Raw genomic sequence first — 20648 nt, forward strand, 5'->3', positions numbered from 1 at the left:
ACGGGAGTGGCTGCTCAAGAACGAGGACGCGGAAACTTGTGAGAGTCGTGGCAGGGGGGTTCTCGGGACGCGGCGAGGTTATCGACATGATTGTCGACGAATGCTGGCTTCATTGGAAGATATGGAGGCGAATGGAAAGAGTGCGAGATACGAGGAGGATAGGTGTGCTCCATCAGGGGAGAATCAGACCGAGGACATGCTGCGTATTTCATGGTGACCTGAGATGACCGTAGTGTACTCTTATTTTTCCGTGTGTGTTCGGCAACGGTTGAGGATTGGAGAGTACGCAGACGAAAGGAGTCTGCGGAAGGGCTGAAGCAGCAAGGAGAGCGGTCAGGAAGAGGTCAAGCGTGGGCATCAGGGTGCAGAGAGTCGTTGCGAGATGGCGTAAGTAGTGTGGAACACGAGCTGTCATGGGTGTGGGTGGTTTCTGCGTTTCTGGCTGGGCCTGAAGGACCATGACTGATGCGGCGTTTATCCTGTTCAATTATCGTATCGCAGGCACAGTGACCATGCAAGTTTAGAACCGATCTGTGGCAAGCAATTTCGGCGCGGAATTTCGTTGAAACCATAATGGAAATCAGGCAAGTCATACACAGTAATAAATACGGTAGTGCTAACACTTTTCATTGTTGAACACCCCCATGGACTGTTCGGCGAGGGTAAAATCATTTGCAAAGCGCAGCCAGCCAGTGACGAGCGTTGCAAAGTCCAAACTTACGAAATAAAACGGGCTTCACCGTCAGCAGTTCCAAAGGCACTAAGTAACTTACAGGCAGGCATCATTCAGGACACACTAGGCTTGGCATCTGTCTATCAGAGCCTCGAAGGGTATTTTCACAGACTACTGTACCTCACATTACTCCTACCCTTACAATACAAGCAATAAACGAGTACATTGCCCTTCGCGATCTCTTTGGCGCGGGTGCGATACCCCATTGACAACTTTTTCATCTGATGCTAGCTCCATAGTGCCGTTATCATCATCGTTTTCATTCAGTTGACTGCTATCGTTCCCTTTGCCCCTTTCACTGGGCATCCATGTCAAAGAAAACGCCTGATTTGCATTGCCCGCGCTTTTCATACCAGGAATCCTAACACATATTCGCCTTCCAGTATTACCTCCATAATTCGTGGACCAAGCGTCTCGCCCCAAACAACGCAAATGTAAACCGCTGACCCATATCAGCCCACGCTGCTAGCAACGCAATGCAGAAAGCGGCGTGGAATTGCATAACGCCCATTTTGTAAACAACATGTAACGCATCGCTGTAACGCCTGATGATGAACCTATGCATACCGCCATCTGTGGAGAATGCAGCCAAGCATGGTTAATCTGTCTTACTCTTCAACCCTCAAGAGGCCTATCACGAAGAAACACGTGTGGCACGGTCGGGTCCAGTAGCGTCATCATCATGGTCCCCAGCACGTTGAAATCCACAGGCTTTGTGAGATAGTCGGTAAATCCAGCATTGGCTGCTGCGGCTCGTTCTTCGGGCATGGCGTTGGCCGTAAGTGCCATGATTGGCGATGGTGAGTATCCGTGGCTTTTCTCCCATTCTCGAATCTCCCGGCACGCCTCATACCCATTCTTGATCGGCATTTGAATATCGCAAATGATCAGGGAATAATACCCACGCCCTTTGTCTGTGACCATATCGACACATTCCTGACCGTTTTTGGCGCTGTCATTGCTCAGTGCTACCTTTTTAAGATACCGCTGGATCACCATCCGATTCACATCGCTATCTTCGACGAGCAAGACGCGCTTGTCTTTGTCACCAACCGTTTCTTTGACCAGCTTCACTATGTACTGGAAATCGTCGGAGCTGGATTGAGCGACCTCTCGTGCTCGATCTTTGCTAAGATTTCGTAGTTGAGCTGGATCGAAAATCATGGCAAAGACTGAAGGCTTGACCGGCTTGTGGATCAGGTAGGCTTTGCGGCCAGTGGCGGTCAACATGGTAAAATCTTCTAGTATGTCTCTCTTCTGGTAGTGATCTGTTACCACCACCAAAGATGGGATCACTGGTGCAGTGAACGTGGCCATCTGGCGCATGAAAAGCATGATATCAGAGGTCGCGGGGATATCCAAAACGATGTGCGTGAAAGTTGGTGATGTGGGTCCATTCATGAGATCCAAAAAGGATCCGATGTTCGGGATCGTAGTCACGTTGGCAGCGATCTGATGTGGAACAACGTGCTCAATGTGCTGCTTAATGGCCTTTCGCGCATGTTCGGCAGGACAGATAATAATGATGGAATATGTCTGAGGATGTGCCATCTCCGGGACAATCGCACTGGCATCGTCGCCACTTTTCGCACGTCGAAAGATCGGCTGAGCGGATATTACCTTGTCTGAGTATGCCTGTCGTTCACTCGGGAGAACGACAGGCTCCCGTGATGGTCCGGACTCCGGAGTCGGAATCAACGAAGATACGGACGAAGCAGGCATGACATTTCCGGAGTTTGACCGCACAGAAGGAGAGATTCCAGAGCTTTCAGACGGAATGACTGGCGGGGAGACGACTGGCGGTGTAGATCCGACTGGCGAAGATACGGCGGGCGAGGCATGTTCGGGAGAACTGACGTATCGCGAGAGTCCTGGAGTCTGAATAATTCCTTCTGACTGCGATGGGCCTCTCGTGGACGCCATGGTAGGCGTCTTGCTGTCCGAACGCGACCATGGGCTTCCACTCAATGAAGGGGCCCGTCTGTTCTGCCCTGGCCGTAGGGTGACCGGAGGCGAAGTAACGTCGGTACCGGGCGGCTCAACTTCGACTCTGATGTAGAAACTGAACGTCGAGCCTTCCCCTGCTTGACTCTTGACAGAAAGCTCCCCACCATGCATCTCCACCAGTTGTTTCGAAAGGAATAATCCCAAGCCTGAGCCTGCTTCGTGCGCGGTGCCGCCTCCAATCTGCCCGAATTGCTTGAACAATCGTTGATATTCATTCTCATTGAATCCACGTCCAGTATCGACGACGTCGAAGGAAAGCAGGGTACGACTGGTGCTGTTCCCGGACGGACTCATGACAGGACTGTCTCGTCGAAGTGCACATCGCATATACACCTCGCCCTGCTCAGTAAACTTCACCGCGTTCCCGAGCAGGTTGAGTAGAACTTGTCGAACCCTGAAGGCATCTCCCTTCACCATAGTGGGAACATTGCCTTCCAAAGAATAATTGAGCTCGAGGCCACGTTCGATCGCTCGTGAAGAGACAGTATCCACCACCTCCTCGCATAGGTTGCGCACGTGAAACCATTTGGGCAGTAGCGTCATCTTACCCGCCTCAACCTTGGTAACGTCTAGAATATTGTCGACAAGTTCTCTTAGGTTATTGGCACTGTTTTGGACGGTGTCCACCGTACGTCTCTGATCATGGTCCAGAGCCGAGTCAACCAACCACGGCATGCTGCCCAGGATGCCGTTTAGTGGTGTCCGGATCTCGTGAGACATGTTTGCAAAGAATTTCGTCTTGGACTCCATTTCTGAATGCACCTTTTCGTTGGCCTCGTTTAATTTCCTCTCGAGTGCTTTCCGTGTCTCGATATCCGTGCATGTGCCATACCAAGATGCGCGCCCACTCTGACTTTGCCACAAGCCTGTATCTACTCGCACCAATCGAACAAGGAACCAACGGTACTCCCCACCTTTAGATCTAAGACGAATCTCGGTGAGGTACGACAATCGACCGTTTTCATCCTTCTCGACTGTGACAGATCCCGATTTGATCATGCGATCGAGCGAGGAAAGATCAGGAGAGAAGAGGTTCTTTTGTGCGGGCAAGGAGGGTCCTGTTGTCTTGTTCGAATCGCTCGATGAATCCGTCCGACTCGTCGCCGCAGAATACCGTGCAATTGCAGCAACATCTGATGGTGACAGGATGCCGCACTTGTGGAGATCATCACGATGGACATGCTTTGCAAAGCCTAAGCCACGAGCTTCGTCCAAAGTCTGCCCCGAATATGAGTGCCATTGTTGGTTGACCGCCACGATGCCGTCTCCCTCAATAGCTTCAAAGAGGACCTGAGGAATGGCATCTGCCAAAGCACGGATCTTTGTCTCCCGAGCCATGATTGCGTCCTTCTCACTCGCTTCGAGATTCTTGATGTATTGCTCGTGCACATCAAGGAATGACCCAATCCAGTACAAAAGCTGACCGTTACTGCTGAGCAACGTACTTGCCCGAAATACGAACCAACGGAAGTCGTTGTCGCTGTTGAATCGCTTGACTCGGATATAGTGAGTAAATTGACTTCCAGTCCGTAAGGCCTCATTCCACAATTTCACCAAGCCGGTTCTGTCTGCTGTGTGAACATTCTTCCATGGGTCTCGTACACGGCCTTCTCCTTGACTCCTGAAAGCGTCGAATTTGCGGTTCGTCCAAACCAGATCTCCCGTCGTGGGCTTGGCTAGAAACAACTGAAGAGGCACTGCGTTGAGCATCAGAGACGATATCAGCTCGGGCAGTGGTCTTTCGCCCTCCTCCAAGGCCTGACTCTCCCGTCGCTGTGTCTGACGCCGAGATACCGAGTCAAGCCTGTCATAGAGGTGCGTGACCACTTCGGTACCGGAAGCAGTACTTCCTGTTCGCAGAATGACGGGGCTTTGCATTTCGGGCTTTGGTTTGCTGACGCTCGCCTTTTTCGCAGTTGTCTTGGAGCCGGAGGAAGATTTGTCGGACGACCGTTTTGCATGGTCAGTGTCATCTTTGCTTGCCCGCGGACCCGGAGTGAGAGGCTGTTGTCCAGCACGCCTCCGCGCGGAGAAGTAGCTGTCAATCATGTCCGAACCTGACCTTCCTGGTGTGGGTGGAAGACCGGGACTAAGCCCAAGTTGGTCCATCTGAGGCGTACTCGATACAGAACTAGAGGAGCTGAACCCTGCGGGACTCTGGGCTTCTTGGAGGTTCCAACCCCTCGGTTTATCCTTATCATGCGCTACTTGCTCACTCAGTTCTGCGACCAGTTCTAGTTCGGAACCTTCATCAGAGAATGTGCCGCCCAGTCCAAAAGCACCACCATGGCGGCTTCCAGGCCCTCCCCTGAGGCGATCCTGAAGTGCGCTATACTGTTGTGCAAGAGAATATGAGCTTGCTAGATGTGGCAACAGTGCTTCCAGCGATTGGCGCAAGCTGAGAGGATATGGCGCTAAAGGCGACAGGAACGACAGGATGGCAATGGGAAAGCGCAAGTTGGACGCCATTGTACCTCGGGCCAGAATGGGCTGTATCAAGGGTATGTGTATCAACGTCTTCGACATGTCGGCGCCAATTGCGTTCAATGACTGGTTGGCCGTAGTCGCATAATCATACGCAGGCGGGTTTTGTTCGAAGGCAGTTTCGTCAATTGATGCTGTGGGTTGAACGAAAAAGGGTGATTCCTCCGGATCAGGCCGTGCCGCAGGTGATGGTGAAGGACTTTGAGACCAAGGGGAAGGCTCCGGCTGCTCGTATTCATCGAAAGCGCGAATGACATTGAAAGACTGTTGTGGTTCTTCGGAACGACTGGTACTGCGATCCTCTGCATTTGCCGCAGAGGGCGTTGTAGGTGTGTTCCGATCATCTTCCCAACCTTTCGGCATGGGTGATCGCCGCGGGGCATCCTCTGAGTATGCTCTTGTCAGAATGACTGGTTTTCTTTTACCAAATAGGGATGCAACCCCAGTTCGAATCATCAAAGGATCAGGTTCTGCCTCGAGCGGCTGAATTGAACGATGCACATGGCACCTGAGAGTTGATGACGCTGAACCGGAAGAGTTGTACGTTCCTTTGAGTCCCAATGGATCGGATTCTGCTACAGATACAGATCGAGCAGAGGAGGACGGTTTGGTCAGCCTAGGCAGAAGACCTGAACCCAGCATTGAAGCCTGTTCTTCCGCCTCTTTGACGGCAGCACTATAAGCACGAACCGGGCCTGCAGGTCTCTGACGGGATGCTCTGTTAGAAAGGTCTGGCATAGGACCCGCGATGGAATGTCTTGACAAGAGAGGCGGTCGACGGGAGGACAATGTACTCATGTCACTGGGCATCCTGCTTGAGGGGTCCGGCCGTCTGCCCACAGAACTGGTGTCGACGTCCGAAGCGGTCAGCGACCCAAGTTGAGATGGAGGCACGCCCTCACTCCCATAGATATTGAAAGTAGCCTTTTGGCCCCAGGGGACATTCTCGAGGTCGGTGATGTCGCCGGGAATAGCAAGAGATGCCCGCTCGGCACCATATGCTTCTGAAAGTATTTCGGTCACGTTGACCCACCACATATCCAGACCTGGCTCTGCGTTGAGCATGAGGACAAGGTCGTACAGATCAGGCGCTGGGAAATTGGGGTCTTCAGGAAAGCCGGGGCTCATGGTTTGGCCGAGTGGAGTACTGAGGTCGGAAGAGGACGTCTGTCGCTGAGGTTGCGACGGCGGAGGTGGCGGCGCATCAGGGTTCGGAGGAGGCTCGCTGGTAGGCGATAGAAGAGTGAAAGGCTTATGTGATGGACCTGAGCGATGACTGAGACCTCGATTGAGTCTAAGAGCCATGCGTGGGAAAGGGTAAGACGGGGTCCGCACAGTGCCCGGAGTGGTGTCGAAGGCCGCTCTGATCGTGCGGGCTGAATCGGTGGAAAGCGTGCCTGTGTTGACAGATTCATCTGAACTCGATTCGGTATGTACAAGGGGAGGCGGTGGGTCGGGAAGATCAGACTGTTTGGCGACATCAGGAGAAGAACTGGAGGCTGCGGCGCGCATCTGCTGTTTCTGGGCAAGGGCGGCACTCATCCTACGTCGCATAGCCTCAATACCTCCAGAAGATTCCCGTGCAAGCACTTGAGTGACCTGATGGTGGACAAGAGGGGAAGTTGCGACCGTTGACGCCTGGGTACTTCTGTTCCCCAATGAAGTCTCTCCTTCCCCTGCACCCTGGTTCGATTTCGCTGGGGACGCGGTTGAACCATCACCTTCAGCGGTACGTGAAGATCGACCCCGAGCTGGCATACCAGGCTGTGAGGACTTTGCTGGTTTCATCGTGGATGCAGACACTCGTTCGTCCAACTCCGGTGTCTGCAACCTCGCGACAATTGAAAGAGAGTCATGGAAACGTTCAGCTCAATGCCGACAAGGTTTCCATATGTGTGTCGATGTCTAAGATGTGTAAGGCTCAATTCATGTGTTCATGGGTATAATATTGTGGTCGTCCGAATGGCAAGGATGTTTTCAAACGCGGGTCGCAGGCGTTGGTCTTGCCATAGAAAGTGACGGAGGTTTAATGTAATTGATCGGACAGAGAGCGCGGTGTGAAACGGATAGACCCAAATGGTACTCTTGACGGACTGGGGTCGAGTGAGGTAAAGGCACCTAATGCGACAAATCGGGGTCAACGAGGGTCAGGTGGACAAAGGTGCCAATGTGGTGATATGATAGGGAATTAGTTGGCAGGGTGTGCCTTGAGTGAGTGGGATATGAGATGCGGTACAGACGCAGTCAGTCTGGGGGCGCTGAAAGGTGAATCAAAGGATTAGAGGCCGAGACAAGGACCCAAAGGAGAGAAGCGCAGTTTGCCGGTTGTGGCTGTTGGTGGCACGCAAGATGACGTCGTTCTTTTTCTCTTTTCTGTTTAGAGTGCGAGTGCGAGTGCGGGTGCCTTGCCAGGTGCCACAACAGGGCCACCGTTCATTAACTACGAGTACAGTGTCCTCTCTTCGTCTGTTGTGCACCTGGGTCATAGACACTCGTATTCTGGTCTCATAAAGCTATCAAAGCCTACCCATGTCGCTAGCCACGTCTCTACACATCAACTGCAAGAATAAGCTATGATCAACGCAAAGCTTTGTCAACTAAAGCGTGTCCTCGTGTGCCCACGGTCCATGGCTTGCTTGTACGGGACGGAATGATGTACTACTCAGTACTTTTTGGCACTACACTAGTCGTTACCTCTTGCCCCTTCTGTTACCTGTAGCAAACAACAACAAGGGCTACTAGGCTTGGGAGGTCCGCAACCACACTGTTCACTGGCATCTATGTTCTCCGGTCACGGTCACGGACTTCCCAAGGTCTGTTACCTTATATATCAACTAGGTCATCGACATCCAATTAATCCACCCTTTCTGCTGGGCACTTGTCACAGCACCACTCGTGCTTTCGCTTGAATGACTCGTTTACTCCTTGTGATGGGAGTGAAAGTGCTTCCTTTGCCAATTGGTTTTGGCCTTGAAGAGGGCGGGCTTATTACTCCACATTGATGCTTCTCTCGCCCCTGACGTCGCTCGCTCACTGGAGCCCGATCAGCGTAAATGACAGCGACCAATCTGCATATGCGAAATCAATTCGATGACAATCTTTTGTTTGCCTCGTGCTGATCTTTACATCGCGCTTGCCGGGCCGCCACTGAACCAAACTCAATCCTCACTCAATGGTCCTTTTTTCTTTCTTCACACCTCTTCTTTAAGTTTTTGGCCCCCCAGGCGCCTGGAAACATGCATGCAAACCGACAAAAGGTGCTGGAATTGACGTGTTGTTCTCTCACTCTTTACACGCCCGGCTTTAGATTCCGCCCTCAGTCGGCATCCTGTCCGGCCACTGATCAGCACCACACTTTGCCCATCTCTTTGGTGCTTTCGTACCTGCATTTGCATCGACACGGCTCTACTTTTTCACTGGCTGGAATCAGATGTCAAGTACGCTATGGAATATGACAAGTCAGCAGATTCCCCCAGCCTCCTGGACACAGCACTTGAGAGTTTGAGCAGTGGGAACATTTCGACGAAATCGTAACAAATCGTACATGTTACACAAAAGGCTATATGCCTCAATCTGTCCTTTCCTGCGGCTACATGCTTCGCCACTTTGTAGGCTTCCGGTATGCTTTTGTTGGCGTCACACTTCAGTCGTCAATCGACCTTGATGGAGCCGTAAATCCGATGAACAAATGCGTAAGCTGCGAAGAATCCGATCGTACCTGTCCACAACGTCAGTCACTTGTCTTCACTCGGAAGCTATTCGGTAACTTACCAGTAAGAACAAAAACCATGAAGCTGATCAGTGCCGAATATCCGACATAGAGAACAGCACCAGTCAATCCTCCAAAGCTGACTCGAGTGGCCCAGAAGCCCAGCGCGTTCAAGAAAACATACGCTCCAGTCATGCCCGCACCAAAGAATGCTCTCCATTGCCATCGGTAGTCTTCAGCGCAGAGCAAGAAATACACGAGTAGAATGGTAGTGCAGGCCGATGTCAAAACCATCAGCCCATAACAAATGAACAAGAATCCAAACATGTAGTAGATTTTGCTTGTCCACAACGACGTCATGATAAAATACAACTCCACGAAGATGGCGCAGAACGGCAAGATGCCTGTGAGGAGAAGTGACGGTAGCGGTCGCAGTGATCGTGCGACAGGGGGGATTTGCCGAGGGATCTGGTTGACCCGTGTGGGAGGCTCATATGCTGGCTGCTTGAACCCGTACCAGGAGCCGGCAACGCTCAGGGGTACACTGATGATGAACCAGATTGCGACAATTGCCAGCATCGTAGTGAAGGGCACTGCACCGCTGGATCCTTTCGCCCAGACAAAGAGATTGAGGAGGAAGAAAGTACCGAATACAACCCCAGGAACGAAGATGGGCGTAGCCGCGATGTTGAGTTTCCAATTTTCGCCTCCGAAGCTCTTGTAGACGCGTGCAGACACGTAACCGCCAATGCAACCAAAAAGGGTGTACAATAACAGACTGATGGAAGTCAGCCAGCCTCGGTTCGAAGGGGACAAGAACCCTAGCATGGCAAATGCTACCGTGACGCCCGTCATAACAAAAAGTTGGGCTCCGTTGCCGAGCAAGACACTTAATATCAGAGTGTATCGAGGGCTGCGGAAGACATCGCCGTGGACAAGCTTCCATCCAGAATCCTCTTGAACGTCGTCATCCACAGCAGAGGCCCCCGATAAATCGTCAAGGTTGATGTTTTCCAACCGATTGTATCGTGCAATGTCTTTGCGTAGGGCCCGCAACAAGATAGTGCCGACCATGCCGACCAAGAAGATGACGAAGACGGTCGAGTTTATAAGTGAGAACCAGTGAATCTTCGGATCGATGATGTGGAGGTATTTATCCCACCGTGTCGCCCATGCAGTATCTGACGGGCGCCAGTACACACTGTATGTATACAAGGCCGACGTCTCGCCGACATCGTTCAGGGTGACCGGCGCCGAATCCGCAGCGCAGTCTGCCTTGCCCTCCTCCAAAGCCTTCGACCCTGAGTAGGATTGAGGCTGGACCAGAACGCCAACCACACGATATTGTTCCCCTCTCAAACCGGCTTTGTGATAATCGATGATGATATCCCAATGATTGTGTAAGATCTTCGTTCCATCTTCTCTCACCTTGCCCAGCGGAAATCCGGGGCTCGAGAACCGTTCATGACTGAGAGGATCTTCTCTTAGCTCGGCTGCGGGTAACCCATCGACGAGGAAGTTGATGTTGTATGCTTGTTCTATCCTGGAGTTGACAAACTTGGACGATCTTTCGTCGAAGTTTCCGGTCTGGCAAGCCATCTTGCATGTCTCATTCTGACCCATATGCAACTCCAACGGTGAGGTTTGTATTCTATCCCCAAATATTATGCTCCCTAACGATTCCCGGACTCGCTTAGGTCCAAGTTCCGGCCGGCAAAACCGGAATGCTGGATGGTAATAGTCATACGAGACTACCGCATGAATCTGCTCATCATGTCTTGAAATCGAGGGAGTCAAGGCATTGACAGTCAATGGGACGCGGTCGCCGAGGGAGTAGGAGGACGGTGCCACTCCCGGGAGATAGAAGGCTGCAGCGTCTCCCAATAACAGAGAGCAGAGGAGGACTGAGGAGAAGAAGGAAGCCATAGCTTGATTGTCAAGAGGGAGACACTTGTCGCCAGTGGCAGTCCGAGGGTTCCGATGGCATGTAGCGTTGCGGAGTTCCTGGTCACCTCCCGTTCATGGTTATCTGATGGATGATACGAGGACGCTGGGTGTGCTGAGGGTTTGTCGCTGACAGGTCTTTTCGACTCCTGGGGACACTGGACGTTGTTTAAGAGCACTTCACCGGCAATTGTGTAAAAGGTGTCCTTGACTCCTGTACTCCCAAACTGCGTCCACAATGCGAAAAGTGACAGCTGGACATCGGCAAACTTACCGCTTCGGACCATGCCGCGTCAAGAAGTTAAACAATCAAGGAGTGAGCTTGACGTGACGCGTCTCTGTCTCTGTCCCTGTCCCTGTCTTTTGACACATCTGCACAATCTAAGTGCGTGTTCAATGTCGGTGTAAATGATAGCGTACTCAGGCTACCTCAATGACTTTCACCTGCCGTTAAGACACGAGTATCCTGAATATGATATGCACAGGTAACATTCATCAACTTCCACTTATGGAGGGCATCTCCGTCAAGCATCTAACGAAACCCGCTCACCATACTCGCTCACCATACTCACTACCTCTTTGACCATCATATCGAAACCAAGGTGTCCTACACACTAACAGCCTCAGCTACGAATCTGTGATACCTTTCCGCACATCGACTTCTCCAAGACTTTCCCCATATATTCAAAGGAACAGCCAGTGCCATTGAGCCCAGCACAAGGCATCCAAAGAATGTGAATGCTCGCCCATAGTCTGTTGCATCGATTAAAGGTTGGACACTGAATGACATGGCGAAGTTGATGCAAGACGAGCAGATTGCCAGGACCACGACAAGCTCTCCAGAGATCTATGCAGGACGATTGGTCAGTCAAATTGCTCGGCTTCGGGCTCTGGGGCCAAGTTACCCCTTCAAAACACTCCATCGCATACGTCGTAGCGATACTGGTAGCGGAAACTTGCTGCGCAATCATAGCGCCCAGCCCAAACGCAATGCCGACCCATGATTCTCCTTCTTTCGAGCACCAGCCATATGCAAAATAACCAACACCTCCATACACAAAGCTGAAGCAAAGAGCCCAAAGACGCATCTCGGGTTCTTTGTAACCGTTGTTGCGACGAGCGAGGCGCAAAACGATCTGATCGCCAAAGTATCCGGTTCCCATCCTACCAGATGTCAATACCAAGGGGTCATAGCAAATGCATAAACAGATCAGGAGGTTGCTGACATACCCAATGAACGAACCCACCAGTGCAGCCAGGAAGATCAATCCTGTAGGACCTGTGCCCCAATCGTACGGGTCATCGGTCAGGATCTCCGAGATGGTGTTGAATGAGACAATCCCTGCGTAGACGTGAGTATCAATGCCCTTCTCGTCAATGCATACAACTCTCACTCACCTGCTGTGCAACCAAATGCGAAAATGATACCGGCCTGGCGCTGTGTCAGTACCAGTCCGTAGAGAGACTCATGACAAAAGTACTTACACAGACGATGTTCGGAAAGAAGAACAGGACGAAAGGCCGACGAAAGTATTGCCACCAAGTCGTCTTGTCCTCTGGAAAGCTGTGAATAGGCGACAGAATCTCCCAGTATGTGCGAGGAGGTTTGTACATGGTCCCTTCTGTCTTTGTCACTTGCCTGGTGACCGGCGGAGCTGATTTAGGTTGCGGTTCTGAGCCATCCGCAGTCTTCTCTTGGTGGGTCTCTGCCGTCGCTGCCACTGCCTCCGCATTCTCAGCTGGACCACTACGACCGCGGTAAATGTGTCGTGGGAAGAGGGTATCATCGAACGTGAAAATGAACAAAACGACCACGAAAGCCTGCAAGCAGAGGTAAGCCCTGCTGACTCTCAGTTCGAGAGGCAGAAGTGAGTCAATACTCACGCTAAGAATCGCTACGATTTTGCAGCCCCATCTCCAACCTGGCCCAGCAGCAATATACCCGCCTAAGATCAAACCCAGGATTGAACCAAGCTGCATTCCCCACACGTAAAACGCAAGCATTGTACCGCGTTGATGAGCAAAGAACATGTCGAAGACCTAGACAGCATGTCAGCATTGCCGGAACAACCATTGGACGTTCTTACGGTGAGTTGAATGATCGCCTCATATGCACTGGTTCCGATCCCTCCGAATGCATTATTCAGGTACCATTGCACAGTGCCAAAGATGTACGCGTTCCAGAGCGCCGCTGCCATATTGATCGTCATGCTGGATATGAAGACGAACTTGCGACCGATCTTCATTGCAGTGGGAACCCAAATGATGTTGACGAAGCCTAACAGAAGGTAATTGAGGGCCGAGCCACCATTCATATTGTTCAAGCTGACATTTGTTTCGTCCGAGATCTGAGTCCAGGCTGCACCGAGGTTGTTTTCGCCGAATGACATGACGCAGGCAAAGAAAGAGGCGAGTAGAAGAGACCAGAGTTTTTTCGAGCGAGACCAGTTCTACAACCTGTTAGCTGGGACAGGGCGGACAAGGCAGACGTCAGTCTCACAAGAGGATCACGGGCAGTGCTCAGAGGCTGAGGGACCAGCATAATATCGTCATGTCTGCCACCGTGGGCAGCTCCAGTCTCCGAATGATCGACTGTATGCTGTTAGGAAGGAACGGCACCAGGGGAATGCTCTCGGCCAACACTTACCATCAACCAGGTAGACTGTACCTGGGACGTCGGTGTGGTGGATGGTGACAGTATTGGCAGCCATGATACCCTAGCTGATCTGGACAGTCTTGCTATGCTTCCTCTGCTGAACATGCTCCGGGAAAGCATCCATATGTATATACCTCCGCACTTGGACTCACTCGCTCAACTCCGCAGTAGATCTCCTCCACTCTTAACTCTGTCAAGGTCTCTGGGGTTGGTCGCTTGGACACGCGACCCAACAACGCCAATATGGGTTCAGCAATTCGTGCATTCAAGCTTCTCATTAGGAAGTGGCGCCAAATGATGTGGAACAAGCATTCGGGAGCGACGCCCATGATGGAGGCCATCGTCGGCAAAAAGTCATTGAGAAGGTCCAGGCGCATCAATCAGAGCACGAGGAATCTGGTCTACGGCAACATTTGCCTCTTTGGGCCAAGCGAGGTCGGTGGCAGGATCCACATGATAACTATCCAGCAACCCTTCGATATCTAGATACAAATTATCTTGACATAGGTGTTGGACCAGCCACATCTGTTTTCCCAGCTGCCTCGACTCTTGCAGAACAGAAGGTCCAAGCGAAACGGGCGGAAATCGCGACATTGCTGAGGTGCTGAAGGACGGAACCTCCGTGCCGAAAATATCACTCGGAACCCGCTGGCTGCAACAAGCACAATTGCAGAAGCATTCTTTCTTCGGTCTACATCTCTGTATAGCGTGTCGACTCAGAAACCTATCACCATGTCACAACTTACGCACGATTCGTCGATACTCATGATCGGCGGAGGAACCTGGGGATGCGGCACAGCTTTACAGCTCGCCCGGCGTGGTTTCAAGAATGTCACAGTACTCGACGTCCACCCTATACCGTCACCTATATCGGCCGGTAACGATGTCAACAAGATCGTGGAAGAAGGTAAGTGCCCTATCCTAAGCGCACCAGCAACCCTGTGACTCACTACCTCTAGGATCTCCGTCACCAGAAGACGACGATGAATCTTACGTCTGGAACAGGATGTTCCAAATCACCACAGACGCATGGCGAAATGACTCAATATACAAACCGTTTTATCACCCTACAGGCTTCATCATGGCTGGTACCACCCCAGAAACCGCCAAAGAAGTCGAAGCCTATGTGAAATCCTGCAAATCCCCTATTCGACGACTCACCACAGCGACAGACTTCCAGCAGACCATGCCCGAAGGCATTTTGACCGGTTCATTCCCCAATTGGAAGGGTTTCATCCGCGAGGACGGTGCAGGCTGGGTCTTTGCACGGGGTGCACTGGAAGCCGCATACAACGAAGCCTCGCGCCTAGGTGTTTGTTTCATCACGGGCGATCCAAAAGGCAAGGTCGAGCGGCTGCTTTATTCATCTTCTGACGTCCTCGGGGCCGTGACAGCCGATGGGACAGAGCACAAAGCGGATCGAACTATCCTTTGCGCGGGTGCCAACAGCGACAGAATATTTGACTTTGAGCGACAACTTCGTCCGACGGCGTGGACATTGGCGCATATCCAGATGACGGAAGAAGAGAGGCGGACGTGGAAGAATCTGCCCGTCTTATTCAACATTGAACGTGGTTTCTTTATTGTAAGCCTTTCGTGTCGTTCACCAATAACTGTTTCCTAACAACGTGCTCTAGGAACCTTCGGAGGCGGATGGCGAATTGAAATTCGTTGATGAACACCCAGGATACTGCAATTTCATGCAGGACCCGAAAACTGGCGAAGAGCGGTCGATACCCTTCGCAAAACAGCAAATCCCTGTGGAAGCAGAGCAGAGGGCTCGCCGGTTCCTTCGTGAGAGTGTGCCTCAAATTGCCGACCGCCCTTTCAGCTTTGCACGAATCTGCTGGGATGCTGATACGCCTGACAGACAGTTTTTGATAGACCGCCATCCCAGGTATTCAAATCTCGTCGTTGGTGTGGGTGGTTCGGGGATGGGGTTCATGATGATGCCCGCCGTATCTGTCCAGATTGCAGATGCACTTGAAGGTACGATAGAGGCCAGACTGAAAAAGGGATTCAGGTGGAGACCGGAAACGGCTGTGGCACGAGACTGGCATGATACACAGAACCGATTCGGTGCAGATGGCGAGGTCATGGACCTGCAGAAAGTGCATCGTTGGACGCAAGTACACAAGCAGGCAAAGCTTTCATAGAAGCCTGGCAGTCATTTGTAGCGACCGCCGTAGGGAAATCAATTCGTGGCTCATAGAAACGCAGGGCTGAGCATGCTCACTAGGTAGTGTACCCGTCGAAAAGGAAAAAGGCCTGTAATACATTTGCGGACTTCAACTCAGAAGGCCGACTAATGGTGCTGCAACAGTATCCTGCAGTCTTCCAAGTAAAGATACGTTTTTCTGTTCCGGCGTAGTTCTTGGTCGTGGAATGAGGTATGTGAGCCAACCCTATCGAAGCTCCAATAGCAAAGAGGCCAACCGATGGGAAAAAACCAAACGCCGTAATCTCGTATGCAATACCCGTCGGCAGATGAGGTGTGAAAGGAGGGTGTCGTTCGATCGATCATACCAGGCCGTCATACAACGACAAAGCCGAGACGATGGTCTCGTCACGTTTGCTTCCCTCTTTGAACTCGGCCATGTCAAGGCTTCCATTCTCGTCCTTGTCCATCATCCGGAAAATCTTCCGTACTCTCTTTTCGGGCGTATCTTCGTCTTCTGGGAGTTTGACCATAGAGCCCACCTGTGAGGGTACCACCGTCAGCGATGCGTTGATCAAACAGAAGTTCCCAAACCTACCATTTTATAGATTGCCTCGACGATGGCCAGCATCTCGTCGTAGCTGATCTTCCCGTCTCCGTCGATGTCATATAGTTGGAACGCCCAGTCCAGTTTGTCCTCCATCTTGCCCCTGCTGGTTACGCTCAGCGCGCATATGAACTCCTTAAAGTCAATCGTACCACTCTTATCTGAGTCGAACACCTTGAAGACGTAGTCTGCGAAGGAGCTGGGATCGCCAAAAGGGAAAAACTGTCGGTAAATCTTTTGGAACTCTTCTTTCGTTAACGTGCCAGAAGGGCAATCCTTCAGAAATCCTGGAATGTAGTTCAGTGGGGATGTTCACTTGAAGCCGCTTCGATCCATAGCATACCCTTGTACCATTGTTGCAGTTCTTTCTTGTCAAAATGTGTCGACTTCTGCAGTTCCTCCAATTGTTGCGGCGACAATTTGGACTGTCTGTGAGATTGTCAGCACTTCCCCTTACGAGATGTGCGCTGCGCTGAGCGTCAAGTCTGCTCACTTTTGTCCCATACTGTATGCCTCTGGCCTGGAGGCCTCTTCCTACTAGAGTTTCACGACAGATCTCGAGTATTGACTGGCGACGTCACTCGATATGAGCTGCGTTGGCAGGCGCGTGCTTCGCTGTGGTGGGGGCTGCGCTGAGGCTGTATGCAATGCGCGGTCTGCTCTTCGTAGAAGCACCTTGAATACGTGGATGGTTCAGAGAGGATAGGCAGCCGCTTTGTCTCCGGGTAGTAAAGGCTACCAGGTCAGGTTAAGGTCGAAGGGCAGATTGAGAAGAACGTAAGGGAGCACCTGAAAACAGTGGTCGACTCTATTTGGCGCCTGTCCTAGGGAAGTTCTTTTGGAGGGGAACCGCGAATAATGACAAAGCCATCGGCACGGAACAAAGCCATCTAATCCACCATGCGCATGCTGATGTGGGAACCACGCGTGTACTTCTACATTTTATGAACACGACCTCACACTCGATAGGGTTCGTGGTTGATCAACCCTTCCAGGTCGAGATGCCATGCCAGCCCGGCGTAATTAGCCCCTTACCATGGCTGTCCGGTGATTGATGCCAGCTAGAAAGTCCATGCAACCCCCAAAACTCCATGCTTCGACTATTCTAACAATGCCGCCTGGTTGGTATAGAGTACATCGACCACATTGCTAAGCTTTTCGATGGTCTCTAGAGCTGCATCATAACCAGCATCTCTCTCCACCTCATCATATACGATGAGACATCCTTCTCCTTGATCCAACACACCAATGATGATCTTGTCCAGGATCATCTGCGAAAGTTTCCTCTCCACCTGTTGTGTGTCGAGACCAACGATCTTTGCAATGTGGTCAATTTCCACCCGGCTGAATGGCTCGATCACCTTTATCAGGTTCTGCTCCAACATTGCATCGTACAGTCGTCGCAAGTGATTCCGAATGAAAACGTCGCTACCGAGTTCATAACGGTAGTTGGAGAGGGCCTGTTCATATTCTTCCAGTGATCGGTTTGAGTGTGCTCGAGCCACCGCCTTCATTGCTTCCAGATTCGTGCCCGCGTATTTTTGTGCCTGCTTCGATGCCAACAGGGAATTTACATCGTCCACAAGGTTCAACATGATCTTGCACAGTAGCATGTACTGTAGCGCCGAGGTTGCTCGAGCAGTATCATCCTGGCTATGGTAACCTTCAAGTGCTTCGATGAAGTATGAGAAAGCGGTATTGAAGTCCTGATCTTCGGCATGCAGCATTCCACTTTGCATGTCTAGGCCGGCTTGGAGGAGTGGTGGTGTGTAAACGGATGCAGCAGACGTCCGCGCAGAGGTCAATGCAGCTTTTGCTTTGGCTTGGTTGGTGAGCGCATGATACACTCTGGATTCCAGCAGTTGCACCTCCACCAGGACAAGCTTGTCATCGAGTCGCTTCAACTCTCGCAACAGGCTGTTGATCAGCGTAAGTGCATCATAGTACGACTGTTTCTGCATGTATAGCCCAACCAATCTCGTTTCGAGGTTCTGGCGGAGGAAGGATCGCTTCTCGGAATTGGCCCAGTCGATACATGATTTGGTGGTTGAGATCTGAAGCTCGAGGGTGTTTGGGATCTCTGAGACGTAGTCAAGCAATTGCCGAACTAGGGTTCCGGTCAGTACAATTCTTGCCAAAGGCATTGATCGAGCTGGACGTACCAAGTTTCGCCGTCTTCGCTTTTGCAAACGAGGACAACGTCGACCTGCTCGTCTTCACCAGCTCCGCCAAATCATCTGCGCGCTTGTTGTCTCGGTAAAGTTCACCTAAGCCCAGTAGAGCACTTTCATAGTCTTGTAGAGCAGCTTGATTGGATCCGGGTGACTTGGCCAACACTTCTTTGTAGATGCTCTCTGCTTTTGCGGGATCGGTTTTGGCCACCTTTTTGGCTTCGGTCACCTTGGCCTCACTGGAAGGTAGAGGTGCCATCTCGAAGAAAGTTAAGGAGAGTGTATGAGATGAACGGGTCCTGGTCGTGTGCGCAGGAATTGGTGGTCGAAAAGTGTAGATGTAACTCAGAAGGGACGCGGTCGGCGAGTGAAGGAGCACGGAAAGCACCCCAGCCTTGCAGGCACCGCGGATGACGCTTAACTTTAGCCTCCTCGCAGGGAAAGGTTCCGTTGCGGGCGGCGTCTAATCGTCTCCACAAAAAAGTTCATTTCGTTGCCCTCCCTCCAGTTCTTTCTCTCGATACCTAATTCCTATGACTGACCACATGATGCTGTCCTCGAGATGGTAAGTTCCCTGTATCGCGCTCCAATACAACTCGGTCTGACATTTGCTAGAAAATCAAGTCTTTGACGAGGCCGCCGCCGCCTCCGGGCGACGGTGCGATGCGGCAACCACGAAATCTCGATCCCTCTCACCATCCTTTCGAACGTGCCAGAGAATACACAAGAGCGCTCAACGCAGTGAAGATGGAACGCATGTTCGCGGCGCCATTTGTCGGCCAACTAGGTGAGGGTCACGTCGACGGGGTGTACTCCATGGCGAAAGACCCTGGTTCACTGGAGAGATTTGCCAGTGGTAGTGGTGATGGTGTTGTAAAAGTCTGGGATTTGACCTCTCGTGAGGAAATATGGAGCGCCAGAGCACATGAAAATGTTGTCAGAGGCATGTGTTGGACTCCCGACAGAAAGGTGCTGTCTTGTGCCACCGACAAGACCGTAAAGGTATGGGATCCATACAACGGAGAGAAAAAGGGCTTTCCTCTAGCCACCTATCTTGGGCAAGGCGCGTTTACAGACATCTCACATCATCGAAATCTCCCCTCCTTCGCTGCCTCATCAAGCTCGATTTCCATCTACGATCTCTCGAGGCCTTCATCAGGACCCAGTCAGGTACTGAGATGGCCAACCTCAACCGACACCGTGACAGCCGTCTCTTTTAACCAAACCGAAACGTCGGTCCTGGCTTCTGCCGCCCTCGACAGGTCAATCGTACTGTATGACCTCCGGACCTCCGAACCTCTCTCAAAAGTGACGATGAGATTGGCATCGAACGCCATCTCATGGAATCCGATGGAGGCTTTTAACTTTGCTGCGGCAAATGAAGATCACAACATCTATATATTCGATATGCGCAAATTGGATAGGGCTCTCAATGTCCTGAAGGACCACGTTGCCGCAGTCATGGATGTGGAGTTCAGCCCGACAGGCGAAGAATTGGTCAGCGCATCGTATGACCGCACAATCCGGCTGTGGAATAGGGATCGGGGACATTCCAGGGATGTCTACCACACAAAGAGAATGCAGAGGGTGTTCTCAGCACGGTTCACTGCCGATAACAATTACGTTCTATCCGGATCAGACGATGGCAATGTCAGAGTATGGCGAACGAATGCTTCCAGCCGAAGTGGCGTCAAGTCGGCAAGACAGAGGCAAAAACTGGAGTATGACGAGGCTTTGATCAAGCGGTACGCTCACATGCCGGAAATTCGACGTATCAAGCGTCACCGACATATTCCTAAGACTGTCAAGAAGGCGGGCGAGATCAAGGGTGAAGAATTGAAATCAATCAAGAGGAAAGAGGAGAATGTGCGGAAGCATAGCAAGAAAGGTAGTATGCCTCGCCAGAGCGAGCGAGAAAAGATGGTGTTGGCTACCGAGAAGTGAACAATCACTGCAGGGCTGTGCCAATACAGCCCAGCAAGTCCACCATTCGCGATCACACTCATCGATCGCCTACTCAAGCATGTGCCGGGTTGGCTGAAGCCATACAATGAGGCTGTGGACGTGACGCTCGTCCAGACAGATCACTCGCCCGTACGACGCCGCTTCGAGGAGGCATAATACTTGCCTCCAAGTCAAACACCTGTGCCCGCAGACCATCACCCTTACCCGGGCATAT

General features: G+C 51.7%; 7 protein-coding genes across 7 annotated transcripts; 2 read left to right on the forward strand and 5 right to left on the reverse strand.

Moving 5' to 3' along the window:
* Positions 1-1348: 1348 nt before the first annotated feature.
* EDD37DRAFT_604093 (multi-sensor hybrid histidine kinase) lies at positions 1349-7012 on the reverse strand (the record flags this gene model as incomplete). The annotated part of the gene is made up of 1 exon (XM_062814706.1): positions 1349-7012. One exon carries the CDS (start codon positions 7010-7012, stop codon positions 1349-1351), a length of 5664 nt encoding a protein of 1887 aa, XP_062675080.1.
* A 1621-nt stretch (positions 7013-8633) lies between these two features.
* On the reverse strand, positions 8634-10952 carry EDD37DRAFT_40436 (uncharacterized protein). The gene is made up of 3 exons (XM_062812368.1): positions 8996-10952; positions 8769-8942; positions 8634-8666 (listed from the first exon to the last, which is right to left on the reverse strand). Exons 1-2 carry the CDS (start codon positions 10857-10859, stop codon positions 8875-8877), a joined length of 1932 nt encoding a protein of 643 aa, XP_062675081.1. The 5' UTR covers positions 10860-10952; the 3' UTR covers positions 8634-8666; positions 8769-8874.
* A 299-nt stretch (positions 10953-11251) lies between these two features.
* Positions 11252-13940, reverse strand: EDD37DRAFT_616357 (putative MFS transporter). Its single transcript, XM_062815658.1, has 9 exons — positions 13525-13940; positions 13378-13469; positions 12965-13327; positions 12762-12917; positions 12363-12698; positions 12276-12309; positions 12108-12219; positions 11783-12041; positions 11252-11724 (listed from the first exon to the last, which is right to left on the reverse strand). Exons 1-9 carry the CDS (start codon positions 13586-13588, stop codon positions 11485-11487), a joined length of 1656 nt encoding a protein of 551 aa, XP_062675082.1. The 5' UTR covers positions 13589-13940; the 3' UTR covers positions 11252-11484.
* A 66-nt stretch (positions 13941-14006) lies between these two features.
* Positions 14007-15831, forward strand: EDD37DRAFT_40561 (fructosyl amine:oxygen oxidoreductase). Its single transcript, XM_062812381.1, has 4 exons — positions 14007-14440; positions 14493-15118; positions 15171-15718; positions 15773-15831. The coding sequence occupies exons 1-3, from the start codon at positions 14266-14268 to the stop codon at positions 15687-15689; spliced, it is 1320 nt and encodes a 439-aa protein (XP_062675083.1). The 5' UTR covers positions 14007-14265; the 3' UTR covers positions 15690-15718; positions 15773-15831.
* Positions 15832-16053: 222 nt separating this feature from the next.
* On the reverse strand, positions 16054-17120 carry EDD37DRAFT_671019 (calcium-binding protein NCS-1; the record flags this gene model as incomplete). The annotated part of the gene is made up of 4 exons (XM_062819387.1): positions 16792-17120; positions 16642-16727; positions 16290-16585; positions 16054-16233 (listed from the first exon to the last, which is right to left on the reverse strand). The coding sequence occupies exons 1-4, from the start codon at positions 16800-16802 to the stop codon at positions 16054-16056; spliced, it is 573 nt and encodes a 190-aa protein (XP_062675084.1). The 5' UTR covers positions 16803-17120.
* A 44-nt stretch (positions 17121-17164) lies between these two features.
* On the reverse strand, positions 17165-18864 carry EDD37DRAFT_585362 (26S proteasome regulatory subunit N6). The gene is made up of 2 exons (XM_062814450.1): positions 18461-18864; positions 17165-18405 (listed from the first exon to the last, which is right to left on the reverse strand). The coding sequence occupies exons 1-2, from the start codon at positions 18726-18728 to the stop codon at positions 17399-17401; spliced, it is 1275 nt and encodes a 424-aa protein (XP_062675085.1). The 5' UTR covers positions 18729-18864; the 3' UTR covers positions 17165-17398.
* Positions 18865-19031: 167 nt separating this feature from the next.
* On the forward strand, positions 19032-20413 carry EDD37DRAFT_604099 (WD40-repeat-containing domain protein; the record flags this gene model as incomplete). Its single annotated transcript, XM_062814707.1, has 2 exons — positions 19032-19034; positions 19085-20413. The coding sequence occupies 2 exons, from the start codon at positions 19032-19034 to the stop codon at positions 20411-20413; spliced, it is 1332 nt and encodes a 443-aa protein (XP_062675086.1).
* Positions 20414-20648: the final 235 nt, after the last annotated feature.

The sequence above is a fragment of the Exophiala viscosa genome, assembly GCF_022695815.1.
Source record: "Exophiala viscosa unplaced genomic scaffold EDD37scaffold_1, whole genome shotgun sequence".
Lineage (NCBI taxonomy): Eukaryota > Fungi > Ascomycota > Eurotiomycetes > Chaetothyriales > Herpotrichiellaceae > Exophiala > Exophiala viscosa.